The sequence below is a fragment of the Emydura macquarii genome, unplaced genomic scaffold (assembly GCF_026122565.2).
Source record: "Emydura macquarii macquarii isolate MOO-44397 ecotype Brisbane River unplaced genomic scaffold, CSIRO-AGI_Emac_v2 contig_3671, whole genome shotgun sequence".
NCBI classification, from domain to species: Eukaryota; Metazoa; Chordata; order Testudines; family Chelidae; genus Emydura; species Emydura macquarii.
In genome coordinates this window covers 7167823-7191919 of record NW_027133808.1, presented here as the reverse complement: position 1 = coordinate 7191919, position 24097 = coordinate 7167823, and the positions used below count along the sequence as shown (strand labels likewise).

Below are 24097 nucleotides of genomic sequence, written 5' to 3'. Positions count from 1 at the left end.
CTTTGTTAGCAGTGTCTGTTGGGCCCACACAGGCACTGTCTCTCCTCGTGCTGTGCCACAAAGCTAGCCAGCACACGTGGGCTAACTGTCCCTAGTTTCTTCTCTAGTACAAAGTCATAAACAAGAACTCTAAAGTAGAGGGTAGGAGGGTGGATTTTGGAGTACTTATAGGGGGACACATCTTGAAGAACCATCGTTACAGCACAAGGTGGGTAATTAATATTTCTTCGAGAAGTGTCCCATTGGGTGCTTCATTGTAAGTGACTATTGAGCAGTACTCCTTCTGAATGGCTGGGACTTTGGAGTTGGGTCAGTTATAGATGACAGTACTACAGTGCCGAAGATGGCATCAGAGGTAGAGTCCCCAGTGATTGCATAGTGTTCAGTGAAGGTATGGACTGACGCTCATGTCGCTGCCCTACAAATCTGAGATAGGGATAGCCTTAAAGAAGGCTACAGATGATGAACTTGATCTCGTGGAATGTGTATAGATCGAGTCTGGAAGGGTCACATTATGAATTTGGTGGCATTGTCTGATGCAATTTGAGACTCACTTAGAGAGTCTTTGGGCTGATATTGCTGAGCGCTTCCAGTCTCTGTGATAGAGCGCTGCCCTAGAATGATGTTAGCCACAAGAGTTTAGAGCATACACCATGATGGAATTGAGTAGCAGGTAGGTGAAAAGGAACTTTGATTCCTTTGCAGGTACATAATATTTCTTGTCTGCCTGCTTGCATGTTGGGGCTGCTGATGCTGGGGTTTGCCACACCATTTTAGCCGTGTCTAAGATGGCCTCGTTGATTGGGAGGGCATTTTTTGAGGATGACAGAGAATGGACGATATTGATGAGCTGGTGGTGCATGCCTTTGACCTCCTCCAGTGGTATGTGGAGGGTATTTGCTACTCTTTTCGCCAGCTCCTGGAACAGACGGAAGTCGTCTGCCATGAATGGCAGAGAAGGCATGACCACTTAATCTGGGGAAGATATGGCTTTGGGTGTTATCTCCTCCTCTGTGTCCCTTTCTTCCTCCTCTATTTCTTGAGGCTCTGAGACCCTTGATGCTGTGGCCAAGGAAGCATATCTGGAGGGTTGTTGGGCGATGCTTGACACTAGGGAGGCAGGCTATCAGTGTGCTGCCCAGGGATCCCAGTATGGCCCCTGTGGTGGCATAGGGCCTGGTGAAGGTGCCCAGGAGTAGCTGTACCAAGAGGGTGGTGGTACCATCCGCTGATACGTTCCTGGATCCTCTTGATAGTGGGTCCCATATGGAGCTTGGGAAGAATACTGTGAGGAATACCTCTAGCTCACTATCTGACACTTGACAGCGGAGGGCATGGCATGATTGAGGGGATATGCCCCGTGGCCAGCAACGGCTTGGTGCCGAGATCTCTGTACCGAGGGGTAACGGCCTAGGCCATCGACCTGATGGAATTCCCCTGGTACCGAACATCCCGGTGTCAGTAGCAATGCTGTGGAGATGGAGACCTCATCAGTACCGACCTCTCCAGGGCTGGGTGAGCTATTATCACTGGCGGTACCAATCAACTCGTGTATTAGGAGCATCTTAGGGTGCTTGCCCTTATCTGTTGATAGCAAAGATTCGATGCCCATGCACAAAATGTCCATGGACCTCTCAGCAGTACTGGATGATCGCCGTGAGTGCCAGATCATGACATTGGTGCCAGCAGTGACAAGAATATTGAGCAAGATGGTGATTGCTTTTGGCTATCCCTGGCCTCGCTGAGGAGACTTCCCGCTCTCTTTTTGAGAGAATCCCCAGCCCTTTTTTTTGACCCACTACCCTTTGAAGTCAAAAGTTGAGGGGAAGACTCATGCTGTCCAGAGGGCTGGGGTTGGACAGCGGTCCCCATAAAGATGATTTTTGGCGAAGCTCTCTGTCCTTGTGGGATCTTGGCTGGAGTTGCTGGCAGAGGGAACCCTTCTGCTGGATGTGGCCCTCGCTGAGGCAGTGGATGCACTGGAAGAGCTTGTCCATGACCAGGATCACCTCACTGCAAGTGTGGCACTTCACGAAGCCCAGAGAATCGGAAGCTCTTGTCTGGGGGGGATTCCCCCACAACCACTGGGGGCTGACAAAAGAAGAAAGTCCAGCCAAATGAACAGTTAGAATGAGGAAAAGAAACAAAAAAAGGGCTTCAAAGGAAGCTAAAATTTAGCAAATGCAAGAGACTTAATGATCCACGAAGGGACAGCTAAGGCCCTGTCTCTAGCCAGGGGTGGTTGAGAAAGAACTGACTATGGTTAGCCTGTGTGCACTGGCTATCCTCATGGTGCAGCATGAGGAGAGACAGTGCATGTTCGGGCCCAACAGACACTGCTACCAATATTCTACAATCAGCAGGGCAGGGATGCAGACACACTTAGATTGGAGCACCATAGGGACACTACTTAAAGAAGAACAGCAAGACAATGGAACAGATTCTGTCAAGATGTTGTGGTAGCTTCTTCACTGGAGGTTTTCAAAAGGAGGCTGGATAGCCATCTGTCTTGGATAGTTTAGATCCAACAACTCCTGCATCTCGGTAGGGAGTTAGACTAGATGACTCTTGTGGTCCCTTCAAATCCTATGATTCTATGAGCCCCAAAATAATCTGAAAATAGCTATGGGGAACCAGATAATTCACCTAAAGCACATAAAATGGGAAAACAATTGTGGGAGCAAACAAGGAGCAATTCATCTACATGATTGTTTTCTAACATTATCTCCTAAAAGGGGATTTGGCACCCAATCCCCAAGAAAAGGCAGGACTCAGCCCTGCTTTCTCTTTTCTCCTCAGCAGCATAAAAAAGAGACAGGCAAGAACTGATTATTTAGATGCCAAAAATTCTGAGTCCATTTAGGCAGAATTCATACTTCCGACAGCTATCTGGCAGTCTCTTGTGAGTTGCTGGGTCTTTGCTTCACTGGTTTGCTGATGGCTTCCTTAAGTTGCTGCTTCCTGAATTAGCAGCAGCAATCTAAATTTAAAGTCTTCAAACTAAACAAGAGGTGGATAAAATCAAAGATGTATCTGAAGATACTTCTACAAATATAAATAAGTTACACTGATTTGACCGAAATATGGCTGTACCAGAATGGATCTATATTCATACACCTTTTTGCCCAGGTTCAGAAACATCCAAATAGAACAACCAGCTGAAGTGATGTCCTTTGCATTCTCACTTTCATGACAAGCAGTTCATTTCAGTTTCATCCAAGAAAGGAGTTCTCATTTACTGGAATGAATAAACCTTTTCATTGTGTATGTTTTCAAAATGTGATGAAAATTAGACAAAGTTTTTAATAAAGAAACAAGAGGAAACTAGTCAGAATTTAAAAAAAAAAATGTATTACCAATGCCAGAGATTACACCAAACAGATCTTTGTGGAGGTTGTTATCCATAGTGTTTCCTGACTTTTGTGGTGTCACTAAAGGATTTGCAGCTGGCATACTAAATGATTCATCTTTTGCACTCTGTTTAGAAAAGAAAAAACCCAAATGATTATAATGTACATTTTGTGACATTGTGAAATTAGTGTGCACATATTACATCTCTCTCTCTTTCAGCAGGAACGCAATATCTGATGTTTTTAAAAGTCAAGGGTGACATCAAATTATATGCCACAGCACATTTAAACAAACATGGGCTATCTAAAGATATCTTTAACATATTAAAATGTTTACTTCAATATTGCCCACAGCTGGATATATTCCTTCTAACATGATTTTATTTAGATTTGCCTTACTTTTGTTAACAACATCCAGAAATTTCTGCTACTGAAAACTAATATAAACTTATCTTTTCTGTTTCACTTGGTAACTTTTTATATGTCATTTGACTGAATTAGATAATAATGAATAAAAGTTTAAAAAATTTCAACATAGGCTGTCTGCTGCGTACCAACAGAGGCACCTGTCTTTGTCTTCATTTTAACAATGACAGCCCCAGTCCTGCTAATATTTATGTATGTGCTTAACTTTATGTAATTGAGTAGCCGCACTGACTTCAAGCATGTTAGGCACATGTGTTAATGTTGGTAGGATCCGGGTGTGTAATATCAAAGATGCAAGCTGTTGTAGTTGGCAGGACAGCTCAAACACTAAAGCACAATTTCTGAATGAAATAGTAGGGAAGTTAATTTTTTTTGTGTATTAAAAATTTAATTGTAAATACTTTTTTTGAAAAGGAAAATTTCTAAAAGATCATGAATTGGGGGCATTTTCATGATTTCCATGCCTTTTCTGAAATCATGATTTACATATGCATATGTAAAAGAGGGCCAAATTAGGATAGCACAGACAAACATAATTCTGGCATTACCTAATTGCAATGTTTGACTTTGTAACCTTAATGTTCTTTTAACACCTTTTGGTATGCAACTGTAAATAGACTGTTGATTTTTTTTTAAACAAGTGAAAACATAAATGTTTCTAAATTCTAACGAACTTTTATGGAAATCTGGAGTGAGCAAAATACAGGAACATGATCACAGTGATTTATAAAAAGCAAATATTAACATAGATAGACACATAGATAAACACAAACCTACACCACTACTTTGTCCTTCTGATATAAATGGTATGTTGAGGTCTTTTCTGCTGTGGTGATCCTTGATGGCATAACAGCCCCTTTGGGTCCATTACAAGTTTATTTTAGTTTGAGCTGCTCTAATTTATGCAGCAGACAGAGCTAGCCTACTGCTGGCCCAGGATTTATGAAGTGCAATGGTGATTTAAGTGCACTCTGGCTGGATCCAACCATCTGGTCCATAGCATTCAGCATGTCATATATACATTATTGAATATATTCTGATAAAAATAACTCAATATCAAATAATAATAAACAGGGTCACTCACGCTGCTGGAAAGATTAACGGGAAAAGGTGACACATCCTTGACATTGATTCGTTGAACATTTTCTACCAGAAGTCCGAACATTGGTAGATACAAAGTGGCTATTCTTGCTTGATGGCTCTGAACAAAGATTCACAGTTCTTGTTAACAAACTAATAATGAAACCAATGATTTAAGAAATAAGGAAACAAACCAATCCATCAATGAGAATGTTTCTTCCAGCATTCATCCCCAAATTACAGAAACCCAATATTGAGTAATAGGAACCATTTGCTAAATCACAGTCTAGAACATGTATTTATTAATATGCAGATATACAATGCTGATCACTAAATATTCATTATTCAAGAATGATATTTAAATGCAATTAAAATTTACAGGTCAAGGAATTTGTTTCTTTACTATTTCAACATGCCATTGAAGAACAAAATGATGTGTTTGAAACTAAATACACAGGAAGACTCAAACTAAAACTATACAAGTTTAAGAAGTCCATCAGAACTGCCATTACAAAATCATGGAGGCTTCCCCATAACACAATACCCTCAACGTTTAGAAAACACCCAGAAACTTCAAAATCATCCAATGTTTACTACAACTGGCAATTCCACTTATATTAGCTAGTGTCCTTCTAATAGATCATGGAAGGACTAACCAAAATTAGTTGACTATTTTAATAAGAGAAGATTACTAACCCTGTGCAATAACTGAGATTCTTCAAGATGTGTCCCCCATGGGTGCTCCACTTCAGATGTTGGCGCATACTCACGTCCTCAGTTGGAGATTTCTATCAGCAGTGCTCATCTGGGTCACACATGCATTGTCCCCATCTCATGACACAGTTGGAGCCTTGCTTGGTGTGCACACGCACCCAGACCCCCTCTGTTCCATCTCTATTGTAAAGTTCTTACTTTGAACTCCAAAGGAGTTTAGGTAATGCAGCACAGGGACACATCTCAAAGAACCTCAATTTCTGCACAAGATGAGTAACCTTCTCATCTTCTTCAAGTAGTGTCCCTGTGGGTGCTCCACTTCAGGTAACTCTAGACCAGTGCCCCTCATTGGACAGAAGGGACTTCAGAGTTACCTGGGTGAACAGATGACAGTACTGTTAGGCCTATCGATGCATCCAATCTGGAAACCTGATCAACGGCATAAAGTTTTGTGAAAGTATGTGCGGAGGCCCAAGTAGCTGTTCTATATATGTCTACAATTGGCACTTTATTAAGGAATGCTATAGATGTAGACAGTACTCTGGTGGAATGTTTTGACCCCTTTGAGGGGCTTGGATGTTCTTTTGTTGGTAACAGAAATCAATGCACCCGGAGATCTATTTCAATAATCTCTGTTTGGAAATGGCTGTGCCTTGAATTGTTTTGCAATGGATACAAAGAGTTTAGAGGATTTTCTGAAGGGTTTTGTTCTGTCTAGATAGAAAGCTAGTGCATGTCTGACATCTAATATATGTAATAATGCATCTTGTGCATTATTGTGAGGTTTTGGGAAGAACGTAGGTAAGTGGATCAGCCAATGTCTATGAAAAGTGAAGTGATTTTTGGTATAAGTTTTGGATGAGGTCTCAGAGTGACTTTGTCCTTGTGAAAAACAGTGTAAGGTGGGTACACCATGAATGCCCTAATTTCTTCCATACAATGGGCTGATGTAATGGCCACTAAAATGCCACCTTTATGGACATGTGCATAAGCAACCATGTTGCTAAGCGCTCGAATGGAGGCGAGGTAATACCTCGCAGGACTAGGTTCAGATCCTATGGAACTGTGGGTGCATGCACTTTAGGGTATATGTTCTGAATACCCATGATGAAGCGTTTAACTGTTGTGTGTGCAACAGTGTGGTGTCATCGATTTTATGGTGGAAGGCATTGATGGCCACCAAGTGAACTTGGATCGAGCTCATTGACAAGCCTGATTTCTTTAAGATGCAGGGGTAATTTGTTTGTCTTGATACCATACGCTGAATCTATGCCATTTTTGAAGGGAAGTCTTTTGCATTATGGATTTTCTGCTATTTAGTAATATGTGCTTAACTTGTTCCGAACAGTTTAGTTCTTCAGGAAGGAACCATGTAGGAGCCAGGCTTTCAGGTGAAGTTTATTTAAATTTGGATGGAGAATCCGACCATTGTCTTGGGACAAAAGGTCATTGCACAGTGGAAAACTGATTAGGGTGCATACTGACATGTGGAGTGGATAAGAATATCACGTTTGTCTAGGCCATGTGGGCTCTATCAATATTACCCTTGCCCTGTCGATGTGTATTTTGTGGGTGACTCTGGATATCATTGGAATGGGTGGGAATGCATAATGGAGGTCTCTGTTCTAACTGAGGAGAAATATATCCCCCATCGATCTGATTCACAGACCTGCATTCGAGTAGAAGTGGGGACACATTTGTGACTCTGTGGATTCGCAAAAAGGTCAATGGTTGGATGACCACATTGTTGAAAAATGTGTTGCAGGATCATATTGTTTAGTTTTCATTCATGATTTTGACAAAACTGTCTGCTGTCGTGTTTTGGCATCCTGGTAGCTGATATACTGCTGTTGTGTTGGATGCACCAATTCAATAGTTTCATCACTTCAGTGCATAGGGATTGGGATTGTGCTCTCGCCTGTTAATTTATATAAAACTTGCATGCAATGTTGTCTGTCATTCCTCTTATCATCCCTGTTTTTTATGAGTGGAAGGAAATGAGTGCATGTGTTGCATACTGCGTGGAGTTCTAACATGTTTATGTGGAGGTGACCATCAGCCCTGGATCATATGATTCCGTAGATGCACCCCCCCTTCCTATTAAGGATGCATCCATGGCAATCATAAGAAAGGATGTTTCCTGTGAGAATGGGATCCCTGCCCACATGTTGGTGGGTTTTGCCCACCACTGTAGATAGTCTTTGACTCTGTTCGGCATGATCAGTTTTTTGTTTAGGTTGTGTTTGCGTGACTTGTAGATGGTAATGAGCCCTCCTGTAGACAGCGCATTTGTAGGTGCGCGTGTTGCACTACAAATGTAGTAGCTGCCATGTGTCCTAAGAGTTGGAGACGTGTGTGCAGTTATGTTCCGGCTGTTCATCACCAATTATATTAAATTGATTATGGTAAGAAACGTGTTCTCCAGTAGCAATGCCCTGGCAGCTAGTGAGTCTAGGTGTGCTCCTATGAATTCCAGTTGTTTTACGGGATTCAAAGTGGACTTTTGTTTGTTTGTTTATTTTTAGTCCTAGTTCTTGAAAGAGCAACATTGTTTGTTGAGTAACTTGAATAGCTTGTGCTTGATTGTGTGCTTTTATCAGACAGTTGTCTAGATAAGGGAATATTATTACCCCCTGCCTGCGTAGATGTGCTGCCACTACAGCAAGCATCTTCGAAAAAACCCTTGATGCTGTGGAAAGGCCGAAGGGTACCATCTTGTATTGATAGTGGTTTTCCCCCCTCGTGACTCTGAGGAATCTTGTGTGTGCTGGGTGGATTGTTACATGGAAATAGGCATCTTGTAGGTCAAGGGCTGAAAATCAGTTCCCCCATTCCAGTGCTGGTTTTATAGTAGATATACCATCCTGAATTATTGTACTTTTACGAACTTGTTGGGTCTTCTGAGATCCATGATGGCTCTCCATCCCCCATTTTTATTTTGGGTCAAAAAGTAATGGGAGTAAAAATCCTTCCCTCTGTGTTGTACATGTTCTACAACACCTAGAATAGATTATGGTTCTCTTATTGTTGTAATAGGTGCTTGTAAGATGGGTCCCTGAAGAGGGCTGGGGAAGAAGGTAGGATGGAGGGGGGATAGAGGTAAATGGGATGGAATACTATACCATTAGAGGGGATGTAATTTTTTTTTATCCATCCTCTTGCAAGCTGGTGGAATGGTTGCTGGTGTTTGCCAGATGATGTTGGCCGGCTCCAATAGTGCTTCATCATTCAGTAAGGCAATTTTTGATGAGAAAGTGGTGTGAAGAATTTGTAACAGCTTGTGGTGAGTGTTTCAGTGATCTCCCTCAAGCGACATTTCCAGATTTTCTGCCACTCTTTTAAAAAGTTCCTGAAACTGCTTGAAGTCATCTGTAGTTGTAGGAGGTATAATTGCCTCATCAGGTGAGGAAGATGAGTTTTGAATTGGAGGTGATGTTTCCTGCTCAATACTTTCCTCCCTTTCTCTAGTAGCCTCTGGAAGTGGCTCAGAAATGGGTGGGATAGATGGTGGTAGATATATGGTTCTGTCTCTATAGGGTTAGGGGGTCTGCTAGGGTTTAAGCAGACGATGTATCCCAGCTGGGCCACTGCATTGGGAAAGATGTGTGTGGCCCAAACCAGGGTGATCCATACCATAATTGTCTATGATGTCTGGTACATGATCTATATTTTGGAGATTTGGGAGTTGGTCTGGCAGGTGAGGAATGTTGGGAGGAGAAGACTCCTTCCTCTCCCTCATCCTTGACTCCACTGGAAAATGGTATGGGAGATAGAGCCTTGTCAGGTGCTATGTGTACTGGGGAGGTACCTATGCCAAACAGCAGCAATTGTGGTGTGGATGTTACATGTATATCTCTTTGATGGCAGTAATGTCATTTTGAGGTGTGCTTTTGTCCCAGTGGCGACATCAATACTCTGATTTTTGTGCTGTTGTTAAGGTCGGTGCTGTCATCATGATTGGTAACATAGTCGAAGTTGTTGCCGAGGTCAGGTCGGCTCCATCACCAGTGTCGGTGCCACTGTCGGCATCAGTGCTGCACTCGGTGCCGAGGTTAATGTTAAGGTAATTGGCTGCAGTTTGACTTGTGAAACTGGTCTCTGTGCTGCCCGTTTCGTTGGTGCTGTAATGGAGGAGTTCTGTTCATTTTTGACTCTCGACTCCACACCAAAATGTTAAGAGTTCTTCGGTGCCGCTGAACAGGTGGTACCTGAGGAACCTGGTGCCTCATATGTTCTTAATCATGGCACCATTAGTATTGCCAAGAAAGATTTTGCTGGTGATCTCTTTTTCTTTGCCGGTTCTCTCTGAGGCAGAGCTGAGGCTCTTTTCCACAGAGATTTTTCTGCAGTTTGAGCTCTTATGGACTCTGACAATGAGATTTCCTGGCCAGGGTCAGAGGTGGGTTTCAACGACTTTCCCATTAAATTGTGTTTGAGTTGGAGATCCCTGTCCCTTCTGATTCTGGACTTTAGGTTCTTGAGTGTGTCCATTTGATGCTGGTATTGCGTCTCTACAGGACGTGCATCTTTTAAATCCTGGTGAACCAGGCATAATAGCAGTTTCCCTAAGGGAAAAAAACTATTCTATGCTATGAGGAAAAAAACCTTTTTTTAAATTGGGTAAATGGGGAAAGATAAGTAACTAAGCAATGTCTAAAATAGTACTATCTAAAGACTATCTAATTGTTAGATAAGCTAAAGGTTGGAACTGCTGAGGGCTCTGTCTCAGACTGCAGACGTTGAGAAAGAACTGAGGGGGTCTGGTCGTGCGTGCACCGAGCAAGGCACCAATAGTGCTGTGAGATGGGAATGATGCATGCACTACCCAGACAAGCACTGCTGATAGAAATCTCCGATTGGGGATGGGAGGACGTGCCAACACCTGAAGTGGAGCACTTACAGGGACACCACACGAAGAAGAGTGGTTAATAGTCATTACAAATGAATTTGTTAAAAAGCAGTTATTTTCAGTAAATATTAGAAAATCTGACTAAACTTGTCTACACTGTATGTAATGTATCTAAATGTAACATGCAGTTATTTTATTAAGTATATTTTACCATAGTTAACAAGTAAAAATACAAATCACCTCATACAATTTTCAGAACCCAATGTTTGTATCAATATCTATCAGCTATATACTATATTGCGGTAGGTACATTTATTCTCTGTTGATACTATATATGCAAATTAACAGTGTTTTCCCATCCATAAAACCTGAAAATGTACTGAGAGACAGCAGGGCCAGAAGCCAGCAGGAGAGTGATTTTTTTTTTTTAAATTTAAAAATTAAGATTTTATTTTAATTCTCTTGAAGCCACCAAGTTTCATTAAATGACAGGTGGGTTTTAATAGATCATAAATTAAATCTGTTAGCACTCACAACATAAATAGACACATTGCGACAGGTGGCAGAGAGGGCTGGGAATTTAGGTGGAAGCCACAAAAATGGCAGCTCCTAACATGGTCACTTTGGTGGCCCTGCCACTAATAAAGCGGCTAATGGAAGACAGTAGGTGACCACCCCTTGGCACCGACTCAGTCATCAGGGGCTAACATCAGGGATCCAGGCCCAGCTCCCAGCCCCCCACTCTAACTACTAGATGCCACTCCCTTCCCAGAGCTGGGATAGAACCCAGGCGTCCTGGCTCCCAGCTCCCCCTGCTCTGACCATTAGACCCCACCCCCTTCCCAGCACCAGGAATAGAACCCAGGAGTTCTGGCTCACAGCCCCCACCTTGCTTGGAGAATGTAACTTTCTATGTCATACTTACACTGTCCCTCTACACAGATAATTCACTCGCATTCTAGGGTGCACACCCGGGTATTTCTGGGATCGGGGGGGTACCAGGAGAAATGGGGGGCAGGGGGAATAGACTGGAGGGGATAAACCCCCCAGCAATACCGACCCCGTTGGATTTGCAGCTGCACACTCACACCGTTTGAGGTACCATTGGTTAACCTCCACACCCCAACACTAGTAAATCCATTAGTGTTATTGTAAAGGGGCAGGGGCCTGGAACAGAGTGTCTGATTTGGGGGGCACAGATTGGGGGGCAGTTCTACCCAAGATTTAAAGGCACCCTAGACCACCTCTGGTGAACCCCAAATCTCACAGACATAAAAGCCCCAGAATGGGAGCCTTGTTCCCTGTGGACTTAATAGGGGTTACTGCAGGTCAATTAGGAGCACCTGAGGCCAATTAAGAGCCAGCCCCAGACCCAATAAAAACCCCTGCTCCAGCCAGACAAGGGAGAGAGGAAGGAAAGCTGGTTGGAGTACTGGAGGAGTGTGGTGGCTGACAGCGAGACCAAAAAGAACCAGGTGAAGAAGAATGCGAGGAGGGAGGCTTCCATGCCAAACCCCAGAAACACAAAGGTTCAGAGGCGTGAGGGAAGAGGACCCTGCCAAAAGGGGAGGAATGGGACTGAGACACTCCCACAGGCAGGAGGAATTGGAAGAGACCCTGCCTAAGAAGAGAGAGGATGGGGAACACCAGAAGCTGAAATTGCAGCTGGAAGCACTGGCAGCAGTGCTTAGCTGCTACTATTACGGCCCCTGGGCTGGGACCTGGAGAAGAGGGTGGATCTGGGTCCCTTCTCCTGCCCCCTTGACCCACCAGGCACTACCAGGATGGCTAATGCCCAGAAATAGGGGCAACAGGTGACACCCTGTCTGTTCACGAGAAAGAAAAGTGCAGGACCCACGATAGCAGAGCAGGCAATTTGCCACAGTACATAAACTTTTTATACTTCCTAATTGTTGAAGTAGCAGTAAACTTACCCTGGAAGTGTATCTGTCATCAAAAGAATGCTTTATCATCAAATTCTTGAGCACACTAATTGCAATCTGCCGGATGTCTCTGAATTCTTGTAATGCATTTCCCACCTCCTTCAGGAGCAGTCCCACTAAGAAGTGATTTTTGCAAAACTCATCTGTTAATGAATAGTCGAGCTGGAGGTCTGAAAGTAGAGTATAAGCTGTAGTTTAGGAAGGGTGCAATTAATATTAATTTGCCAGTTAACATGAGCATGAGCATTCCCTTTTGTTCATGCCAAGTTGCAAAAACAGTTTAGACATGCCTTGTTCAAAAACCCATCAAACTGTATGGCTGTGTCAGGTAGACATTTAGTATATATACTATGTGTTCATTCAACATGTTGGCATTAGACAGTGAAATACTAAATTACCAGAGCTTTAAGTACAATTTTATGAACACCAATAATATTGAATATTAAAAGTGAAGTATTTTAGGTTAATTCACATGGGCAAAAATATCTGAGTTTGGACACCTAAAATTAGACTCCTAAATCCATATTTAGGCATCAATTTACAGTGGTGCTGTGAACCATTTTCAATAGCAGTTGCAGACCCTGAACACCTCTCAGTAATGGGGCTGCTTAGGTTTCTAACTCCTGTTCCCATAACTAGATCTGTGTGGGTGAGCTCTTGTTTGTATGTCTTAAATATGGATTATGGGGCTTAATTTTAGAGATTCATGTTTTAAAATTTGTGACTGGGTGAACTGTATATTTCACACAATGGATTTATTAGGCACCCTAATAAAGGAATTATTGGTAAGGATATACATTTTATTTATTGATATTTTTCAAGTCAGTCAAAATACTTAAGAAAATGTTTAGCCAATATTGAAAACACTTACAGGTAGGCAAAAAGTCTTCTAAATTAAACACATTTTTCTATTCAGTTTAACAACATATGAAAAGAAATAACTACTAAGCATATTTGAAGGATTCACTTAATATATTTTATATTATAATATACATGCACTATGTTATCCTCTGGAATTTTTCATGTCTTATATAATAGTTGTTTAAAAATAATGTATCTTTGCACATTAAATATTGTGTTTAAAATATGTAGCTGCATATAAAATAATTAGTTTAAAACAAAAACTCCCATCATAATAATAAAAACTTTGCATCTGCACTGATATCAAATACCTCAGCAAATTAAAATCTATGGTTATCTATTATAAAATCTATGGTGATCTATTATACTAAGGTATATAGAAACACCAAATGAAATCAAACAATGCTTAAATAAAAGTGTATTTTTCAAATGAGAATAAAATAATCCTATAGCTATCTAATTTATGCTGTAAATGCAGAAAAGCTTCTCCAAGATGTCATATGTTTTGAAAATTGTATTTATACGTATGCACATCAATTTATCAGGTTTTACACTAGGTTATTAATCTAGGGAGCTGTCCTCCTTTAAGATCCCTTAGGTTCATTTTTATTGTTCTGCCTCTAGTCTCTTTAAAAACCCTGCACAGTGCTTAATATTTGTCTTTTTCCTAACTGATATTTTTACCATTTAGTTAACTATGATAACTATCACTCAGCTTTACTCTAAGAATTAATATGGACCAGCGATATCTGTTTAATCAGCAGAGAGGTATGGTTAGGACTGCCTGCCAGCCACTGGGGAAGCAGCACAAAACTGACAGGTACTTTAGGGAAAAGAGCATTCCCCTAATGTAGGCAATTAAAAGGTCTGGTATTGTACCCAAGCTGCAAATAGCTGAAGACACATTGTAATGGATCTGTGGACTTTAGCATGGTAAAGAATTAAAAGAAAATCATTGCAGGTAGGACTTCATCAAAGCTGGGAGTCCTGTAAGAAGGCTGCTGTACCTATTTTGTATTTGACATTCTTAAAAAGTGTCCTGCTTCACTTATCCTACAGCCCCAGCTGAGTCACAGGAACAAAAAATATATGACCTGTGCCCTGTTCTATACAAGAGATGGGGATTTCCAGTTCCACCCCTTCGCATTCCTCATTGTAAGGGAAAGAACATCCTCTGCACATAGAACAGAGCACTAGCAAACATGTTTACTCATTTCTGCAGCTGCCCTGGGTCTATGTGAAAGCACAAAGTTTTGGTAAATTCTCCTAAGGGATGTCATTAAAGAGGAGAGGAGCAAAGCTACAAGGACACACCTACTAAAGGTCTCTCTGCACTGATGATATTTGACAACTCTGCTGTCTGTCCACTGGTTCTGTTTTAGTTCTGCAATTTCAGCAGAATCATGGAAGCAACAGACTAGAATTCCCTTTCAGCAGCAGCACTTTATCCAGTAAATTTTGTTATTCAAGGCATTACTGAGGGCTAAGATGAGGCCAGTGTGGGACATGGAACACCCTGTTGCCTACAGGGAATATGACATCATCTGCAGATGCCCCACTCCAAATCCCAAATTTTATTAAATCACCCTGAAGTGCTTCCCATTAGCGAAATTATGTTTTATCAGGCCAATAAGGTATGATACCGTACATTTGTTGCAAAAAAGTTAATCCATCAAGAATCCATGCACTAGGCATGGCTTCTCAGTAGTTAAGAAGCTTGATGCAACATTTAAATAATCTTAACTGTTCTGGTTACTTCTCACAGCACCTCTTTCTTCATGTGATCCTTGATGACAGTTTAGAACATTTGAATTACTCAAGTTAACAGTCTGTTCTTATATACACACACAACTGGATGGACCTTATTATTAATTATGTGTCTTGTCTCTTTTAAAAATCAGGGCAAATGGTAGATATTTATTGAAAAATAGAACATACAAATGTGAAAAAAGTGAAAAAACTTTATAGAAGAGGCTCACTTAAAGTTCATTCCAGTTCTATAGATACTACCAGTTCTACTGGTATCCCCTCTTAAGTATAACTAATATAACTAGAACCAGTAACATGCAAAGGCCTTGATTCTACCATTGAATACATGTGGGTGGGCCACTGTGTCTGCGCAGAGCCTACTGACTTCAGAGATCCGCTCATATAGATGCAGTGTAAGGACTGGGGCTTAAAACTAGAATGAGGTATGTCAAACGTATGTACAACAATAGTTGATCATTAGAATGATTAATGTTGCAAATCAGCAAAGAACTTGGAAGGTAGGAATCTGAAAGTTTTGTATTCACATCAAACAGTATACTTTTTAAATTTTTTTTATTCCCTACTAGACCTCCTGTTTTTTAAATCATCACTACATTTGAAATTCTAAACCCTTCTTGGCAAGCTGGTTTACTACAAATCCAAGTTAATAATAGAATCTAGTAGTGTCTCCATAACCCACAAATAGAATAGTTGCAGATTACTTATTTTGGCACAAAGTTGTATTTGCTTTTAAATTAGAAAAGTAAAAAATAGAAAAATGTAAAGAAGAGTGAACATCCCATCCCACATCTACCTACAGGAGTGTCATAGGACTCCTCAGTTGGCAAAAGAAAAGCTAAGTCATAAAAAGGAAACAAATTGGAACACACAAAAACAATAAGCTGTAGGTAAGTAATATCTCTTACTTAGATACTTTCAGAGCAATGTTTTGCTAACAAACTACTGCTTTGCGGTTTAATAGAAAAAAGAATTACCACAGAAGGCTTCCATTTAGCAGTTTCACAACTCCTAAAATATACTAATGGTGTCTGTAGGTAACATCTTCCTTCAGATAGACTGTCCTTTTTAAAATGTTAACATTTATATAGTTAAAAATATGGATTTACCTTGATATCTCTGAATTCTGCCTTTTCCAAATGGCATAGGTAGATTCAAAGGGATGTAGTGTTCATGGTTACACACTACACGAAGAAATTCAAATTTGAATTCAAAAAGGGTCTGCAAAAATATTTCAAATATAAATCACAATTTAATAATTTAGTAGATTTTTTTGGTAGCATAGTTAAAGAGGAAACAGATTTCTTAATACTAGGGATTTCTCTCTCTCCTTACCAAAGCTACAATTTTAAGGACTACATGTGCCAGGTCATGCAGACTCAGGAGAGCTCTTCAGCACAATGTAACATTTGAAAGCCAGATCTAATTCTGCATTCAATCCTTACATTTCCTGTTTATCAAGTCTCTGTAGTGTGGCATGCACAGATTTGAGAGTTGTTTGAGATCCTGGAGGAGATCCTATGGACCCCGCTGTCACCCCGCCCCCCCCCCCCCCCCATACCCAATATTTTTTTTTTTTTTTTTTTTTTTTTTTAAGTGAGTGTCTTGATTGCATGGCACATCCAATTAGAAGGATCATAGATTTGTAGGAACATCTTAGAAATCAGAGGGCTCATTTTCAACACTTGTCAATTTGTTCCTTGCAACATTTGTGGTCTTGCCTAAAGTGCTCATTGATGTTTCATCCATTTTCTAGCTAGGGATGCTAAAGAATTGTACCAATTACACTATTCCTCTTTGAAGATAACACAACCCATCTCACATCACTGTGAGGCAAAAACACCTCAGGTCTCTTAGAGGCAAAAAGTAATGCACCTACTGCGCAGAAACGGGACTAATCTGAATAATATACCTAAATATAATTGAAGAGCATTCTGGGATCTCAACACATAATTTGCTATATAGGTGTACCAAAAAGAGAAACATATTTTTGACAATAAAGTTATTAAAGGAATGGAGTACCTTTGGATCTCCTGGAGCAAAGCAGCTGATGTAGTTATTGATTTGCTTGAACACAAAACCCCTATCCATAAAGGTGAAACATCTCTGAAAAAGATAAATTGTAAACCATTTTAAAGCAGTTTCAGATACAAAGTGTTCAGTAAATTAAGTATCCATCTTTTAAAAGTTTATCTTCCAAGAATATTTTTAACTTATACCTTAGTTTGAATATAAAGTCTATTAAAAACAAGCATTGTAAAGTACAAAGTTACTTCATTTTAAAAGGAAAATTTGATAGAGACCTTAACTTGGCTTCCATTTCATAGAGCAACCGTTGACACTCAAAAAAGCAAATATACAATCAGAGTCCAGATTTTGAAATGTGGCATATACAGTAGAGACAGGAAAAGCTTTTAATTACAAATTACTGTTTTCACACTAAGAGGTGTAAAATGATTACTTAAATGACCAAAAGAATATTTTTTTATAGTAATGAATCACAAGCTCATGGATGGATATGTTTGTGTGGTGTCTAGGAGAATGGGGCCCAATCTTGACTGGGGCCTGTGGCTGCTACTGTAATACAAACATTACATAATTTAGATCATCCTGGGTTAATACTACATCACCATTAACAGTAAAACTATTAACAGAACACAAAACACTAAATTTTCAAAGAGATAATTTGGTGTTACATGCCTAAAATTGACCTTAATATGCCTAACTGGGCACACCAATTGTGCTCACATGCATGTTGAAAATATTAACAGAAATGTGAGGGAAAGAACTATAAATTCACCTAAATGAGAGAATGAAAACAAGCAAGCAGGGCTTGGGATATTATGATTTGTTTAGTCATGCATGTGCATATTCAACATAATTAGGTGTGCAACTGGGCACTTGAATTGGATGTGCCATGCAATCAAGACACTCACTTAAAAAAAAAGAAAAGGGGGGGAGGCTAGGTAAATGAAATACATTATATCAAATCTCTCTGTATTTATATGGTCCCCATCACTATAGTAGGTGAGGGCCTCTATCTGTTCTCCACTTCCTACAAACCAAACCTGAGGTTGTCTGATTTTGAAGTCCCTTTGAGAAGGATTTAAAAATATTTTAAAATTTCCTTTTCTGAAGTAAAAAAGCCAAACAGATCACAAATAAGATTCCAACTAACTGTGACAAAACACAAAACAGAAGAATGATAAAATATAATAGACACAATGAAAGTTACTGAATACAGTAAAATCATACCTAAACAAGTAAGGATTCAAATAACACAGAGGAAAAGTGGCCTTCTGAGTCACATACAATTGAATCCAATGCAGCTAAGGACAAACTATCTAACGTGATAAGGGTAAATGTATGGAACTTAATGGAAGTTCATCCTCACTTTTTAGTGCTCATAGTTTTAAGGTAACAAACCTTAGTTTACACCACTGATGCATATTCCCATAAAATTAATGGAATCCTGTTCTTATTGAAATAACCCAAATTCAAGTAAATTGTGAGTAAGAAAGGGATTTTCAAGAGAACAAAGGCTCTTTTCAAATAAACATGATTTTTTAAGTTTCATTAGTTTTATCTGCCTTATTTGTTTTCGGGGGTTTTTTTGTTAGAATTTACTTACTGAATAAAAGAAAAGGAGCTATTGAGATTCTGACTACATAGTGAAAAAGCAGGCACATTATTACTCAACGAACTTAAAGTTAAGCATATGTTTAAATCTTTGTAGGATTGGGGAAATAATTGGATGGCACAACTACGAAAGAATCAAAATCATAATAAGCAATATGGAAGTATGAAACTGCTGGCACAAAAATAAATCCTGCATTTAAAAAAATATATTCTATACACTGTTTTGCTTAGAAGATCTTATTTCTAATTGCAGTGCATATTTAACCTGTTCTTTTATACATCTCTATTTGCACATGTAACCCTCAAGGAGATTACCTAGATTCCTGGGGCTATGTGTGCTGGTAGTTCAGGGAGGGGAAGTCAAGGCAGACTCAGTCTGGCCAGTAACCAAAAGGGATGGAGATGCCCCTCCCAGGGAGCTCAGGAGAGGGGAGAGACCATTTTGAGAGCAGTCTGGAGCCTGGGGAAAAAGGGCAGGACTGGTCATGTGGGGAGCTGGTGAGTCCAGGCCTTCATGCAGGGTTCCCCCTGAGAACTGGCATCAGGGGACTGGAAAGCAAGATCCCTCAGCTTGAGCCCTTCCTGCTCCAAGGGGTTTCCCAGTTTGTACAGTGTTGTTGGGAAAACTTCCCGCGCAGGCTGAGAGAGCCTTCCAGTTTCCTAGGAGGGAGAGTCACCACATGGCAAGCTCTGCTCTGGCTGCTAGTCTAGAGCTGTGGCCTGCTGTGAGTGTGTCAGGGCGCTGGGGTGGGAAAATAATGTTTGAATTTGTGGGATAGTTTTGTAATCTGCGCCTTGAGCACTGCACCCCTTGGTGTTGAGGGGAAATTCTGGAACCAGAAGAGCCTGATGCCTGAAGGAAGAGGATCCCTGCCAGCAGAGACCAGAGTCATCCTGAGGATGTCCTGAGTCATGAACCTGAGGATCATTCCAGGAGCATGTAAGTGAACCATCTTTTAGTTAGTCAGCCAGGGATACTGTCTGGGGAACCCTACTCCCTGAACAGTGAATAAGAATTTTGGGGATTTTAACAATCTGATGCCTATTAAACCTGCAGAGGGACTGACACTTTATTCTAATTGTGAGCCTTTTGGGCTGTGCTGAACCCAGTCAGCCACACTGCTAAACCACTGCCCAGAAGATATTGTGGTCACAGGTAAGCAAGGGCCCCAACAAAGTATGCGTACCAACGGGACATTAATTTTACAATTGTTACATCAGATCATGTGACTGGTGATCCTAAGAATAGTGTTTTACCCTGTTATGTTATATTTATTTCCTGTTTAATATAATGGCTGTGTGGAATATATTGTACGTGTTTGCGTTATTCCTTCAGAGTCTCCAATTATCCGGCAATTAAGTAGGAGTTATCCCGTGGTTAGAATTTTCTTCCCAAGCTGTCCTGGTGACCCTGCCAGGAATGAGCGAGGGGGGTAGAGACACCACCAATTAAATTCATAGGGAAAAATATAAAACAGATGCACCCTGCTGAGTGGGTGGCGGGATCCATAAGAACCCAGGCCTGTCCATCAAAACCTATAAGAAGATTGGCATTAAAGAAGCTACAGGGTGGAGAGGGGCGGTACACACACATAAAAGCATGCTTAAAATGCCTCTGACAGAGTGCAAGGGGTGAGCCTGCACTCTGATTACTTAGATGTTAATTAGCTCCCCTTGAGAAAGCTGATTGGCATAATTAGACAATCAGGCTGGCCAGCTAGATGGGATAAGGAGCCAATTAGTCCATCAACCAAAGGCTGACAAAGAGGCAGGAAGGAAATGCCGAGTGGGGACCGGGGCTAGTTAAACTTAGTTACATGGAGGTCTCAGGGGAGGGAGACCTCTGTTCTCTTCAGGTCCTGGGGAGAAAGTCAAAAAGGCACAGTGGTGCTGTAAATAGACTGTTGCATGTGGATTGTAGTGGAAATGGTGGATGGAACTTAAAATAAAAAGGTTGGGTGAAGGCACAACTATTGGAGTCCAAGCAGTTTCTGAAGGGAAGAAGGTGGGAGAAGAGCCAGGGCCCATTACAATGCCGTATACTATATATGCTGCTGTGTGAGACCTTGCTAAATGAGAACTTTCTTAAAAACCCATGAAAAATAAAATGACTAAAAATAAGCCTAAGCCTAGAGCCTATATTATTGTGGTTACTTACCTTTATAAAGACAGCAAGGCTATGGTTTGCATTTTTTGAAGCCTCTGGATTGTCTCTGTACTTCTGAGTGATGTGTGGCATTAGCATATTAACAAATGTTTCTACTGCATGGTGAAAAGCAGCAGGAAATCTCTGGTTTCGTAGCAACTGGAAGAATAATTTAAAATACACATTTAGAACTTTAAAATTGCAAAGTAACATTGCATACAGCAGACAATGATTTGCTATAGGTAAAGCTATTTCTCAAGTTAATTCAAGAAAGGAGAAAAAAGAGGGAACAACAGGTAAAATTTATATTATGAAATATTCCAGTTTGATGAAAAATCAGAAAGTTATGAAAAATTCAGAAGGTTTTTGCAAACCTTTCCGGATTATGAAAAAGGGCAATTTTGGTTGAGAAAAGTTTTGAACAAAGAATTTCAACCAGCTCTAGTTTCTCTCTATAGAGTTATTTAGAATCCAATTTAGAAAGTCATTTTCTTATTAAGATGACAAAGTATGTAGAAGTAAATGTGGAACTTGAAAGCATTTGGGTGTTTCATCATATAAGCATATTGAAATAGCTTTCATGGCAAAAACAGATTTCCAAGTTTAAAGGCACAGTTAAGGGCAGTAATCTAGAAATCAGTTATTCTAATTCTTTCTTAAGGTATCTATTTACACATATCTTGGTGACCTAGTCACTCCCAATAACTGCCTTGACCAAATACATTTGTTGCTTTGTTTTATGTTCTTCAACTAATTGTCACAGGCAAAAATGTGGCTTTTGTGAAAAAGAAAAAATATTGGAAGATATTCTATCATCCTTTTCAACTCAGGCCTCCCCCATTTGGCTCATCTGTACCAAAGATATCATCACTGGTCATGCAGTCTCCTCCCACATCTTCATAGCTGTATAACCTGGGTTATACCATCTCCAAAATATTTCTCCTTTAAAACACTTCTGTTTTGACTCCACCTTTGATGAAATTCTCATCTATGCCTTCACTTTTTCTTGTGTTGATGTTTGCAATGTCCTGCTCTTTGGCTATATCAGGTCTTAGCCCCCAGACTACAGTACACAAAGATTTTTTTTAATAGCTTTTTTGTATATATCAATAAACATGACCATATTATTTCCATCTTTAGACACCTCTACTGGCTCCCCAATCATTTAAGGATCCAGTTCAAAATGGCATTCCTAGCTTTCCAACCCACCTAACAGATGTTCTCTCAATAGCCCTGAACAAACTTCCTCTTTTTAATACGAGTCTGCTTTATTTCTGATATAAGCTTTCGAGAGACTTCAGCTCTCTTCTTCAGATGCAGTAATACAGAAAATAGGTAACAGAGGCATCTTATAGATATCCAGGTGCATTGAGAACAATGGGGGAGGTGGAGTCCGGTACTTAAGTATACAAATTCTTTGTTCAAAACTTTTCTCAACCAAAAATGCCCTTTTTCATAATCCGGAAAGATTTGCAAAAACCTTCTGAATTTTTCATAACTTTCTGATTTTTCATCAAACTGGAATATTTCATAATATAAATGTTACCTGTTGTTCTTAAGTACCAGACTCCACCTCCCTCATTGTTCTCAATGCACCTGGATATCTATAAGATGCCTCTGTTACCTATTTTCTGTATTACTGCATCTGAAGAAGAGAGCTGAAGTCTCTCGAAAGCTTATGTCTGCAAATATTAAATCTGTTAGTCTTTAAAGTGTCACAGAACTCTCATTGTTTTTGCTGTATACAGACTAACATGGCTACCCCTCTGGATTTATTTCTGATGTTTCCTACAATCTTGCCGCTATTAGTTTGAAACCTTTTTCTGAAGCTTCTTGCAATAAGAACACAAGAATGGCCATACTGGGCCAGACCAATTGTCCATATAGTCGAATATCCTGTCTTCCAACCGTGGCCAATGCCAGATGCTTCAGAGGTGATGAACTGAAAAGGGCAATTATTGAGAGATCCATCCCCTGTCATCCAGTCCCAGCTTCTGGCAGTTAGATATTTAGGAACTATCAGAGCACAGGGTTGCATCCCTAACCATCTTGGTTAATAGCCATTAATGAACACATCCTCCATGAATTTATCTCATTTTTTTAAATCCCAGTTATACTTTTAGCCTTCACAACATCCCCTGGCAATGAGTTCCACAGGCTGACTTGCACTGAGTGAAAAAGTACTTCCTTATGTTTGTTTGCCTATTAATTTAATTGGGTGACCCCTGTTTTATTCACTTTCTCCACACCATTCATGATTTTATAGACCATCATATCCCCTTAGCCATCTCTTTTCTATGATGAACAGTCCCAGTCTTTTCAATCTCTCCCCAGATGGAAGTTGTTCTATGCCCTGAATGATTTTTGTTGCTCTTCTCTGTACCTTTTCCAATTCTACTAAAACTTTTTTGAGATGTAGCCACCAGAACTGCATGCAGTATTCAAGGTGTGGGCATATAATGGATTTATAAGGTGAAACAACCTTCTTGTATCAGTCCACAACCCAGAATTTCATTTCTTTCAACATTTATTATGTAAACAGATCCTTTCTCTGTTTAGCATCTAGCATCTTAATTTCTGTGTTCCTCTATCATTGGCCTTATCACTATCTGCTTTAATATAATCATATTAAACATCTAAACATCATTACACATTTGTTTTCTGTAATTTATAGATTACATACACAAAGTGTTTGTATAAAAATATTATCAAATTAAATGTATTGTTCTGTACTTGGACAGCAGCTAATTATTGTCAGGACCCAGGTATTTTGTGACTGAAAACTTGCTACAAAATTCACCCGCTATTATGTTTCCAGATGAAAGTTGAATACAGGGTTTTATGGGTTTTGATTTGTTTTTTATAGACTTGTGCTTTAAAAATGTTAATGTTTATATACTGCCGTACAATTTAATCCAGTCTGATCTCAATTTAAAAAATAATTACTATTGTAGGAGAAAGTTATAATTAAATTACGGAAATGGGTTTGCATGATAGCATGTTAGTGGTTACTTCAAAGTTTTTAAAGCTGGTATACTATTTTTAGCTTGTGAGTTAGGAAGTGTAATACTGCAGGTTTCGTAACACTGTACTAGGTTTGTTTAATGGAGTGAACACAATCAGCATATTGTAAAATTCTTCAGACTATCACTGAGAGATGCAATGGCAAAACAATTACAGTACAAAATCAGCAAGGTGTGCATATGTTTCCCACTTTCTGAAAAATTTATTCATATGTCCCATAGAAAAAAACCCAAATTTTTTTGGTGCCGAAATATGACATTACACACTTTAAAGGATACTGACTGTATTATCAGATCAG

General features: G+C 40.0%; 1 protein-coding gene across 7 annotated transcripts in view; it reads right to left on the bottom strand.

Moving 5' to 3' along the window:
• The window catches only part of DOCK9 (dedicator of cytokinesis 9), a 339621-nt gene that overhangs the window by 111093 nt on the left and 204431 nt on the right, over positions 1-24097 (bottom strand). For all 7 annotated transcript variants that reach the window (XM_067536846.1, XM_067536847.1, XM_067536848.1 and 4 more), the window contains 6 exons: positions 20788-20934; positions 17013-17096; positions 16100-16211; positions 12354-12532; positions 4861-4977; positions 3357-3477 (listed from right to left, as the gene is read on the bottom strand). In XM_067536846.1, the coding sequence (XP_067392947.1) occupies positions 3357-3477; positions 4861-4977; positions 12354-12532; positions 16100-16211; positions 17013-17096; positions 20788-20934 (760 nt within the window). The remainder of the gene's footprint in view (positions 1-3356; positions 3478-4860; positions 4978-12353; positions 12533-16099; positions 16212-17012; positions 17097-20787; positions 20935-24097) is intronic.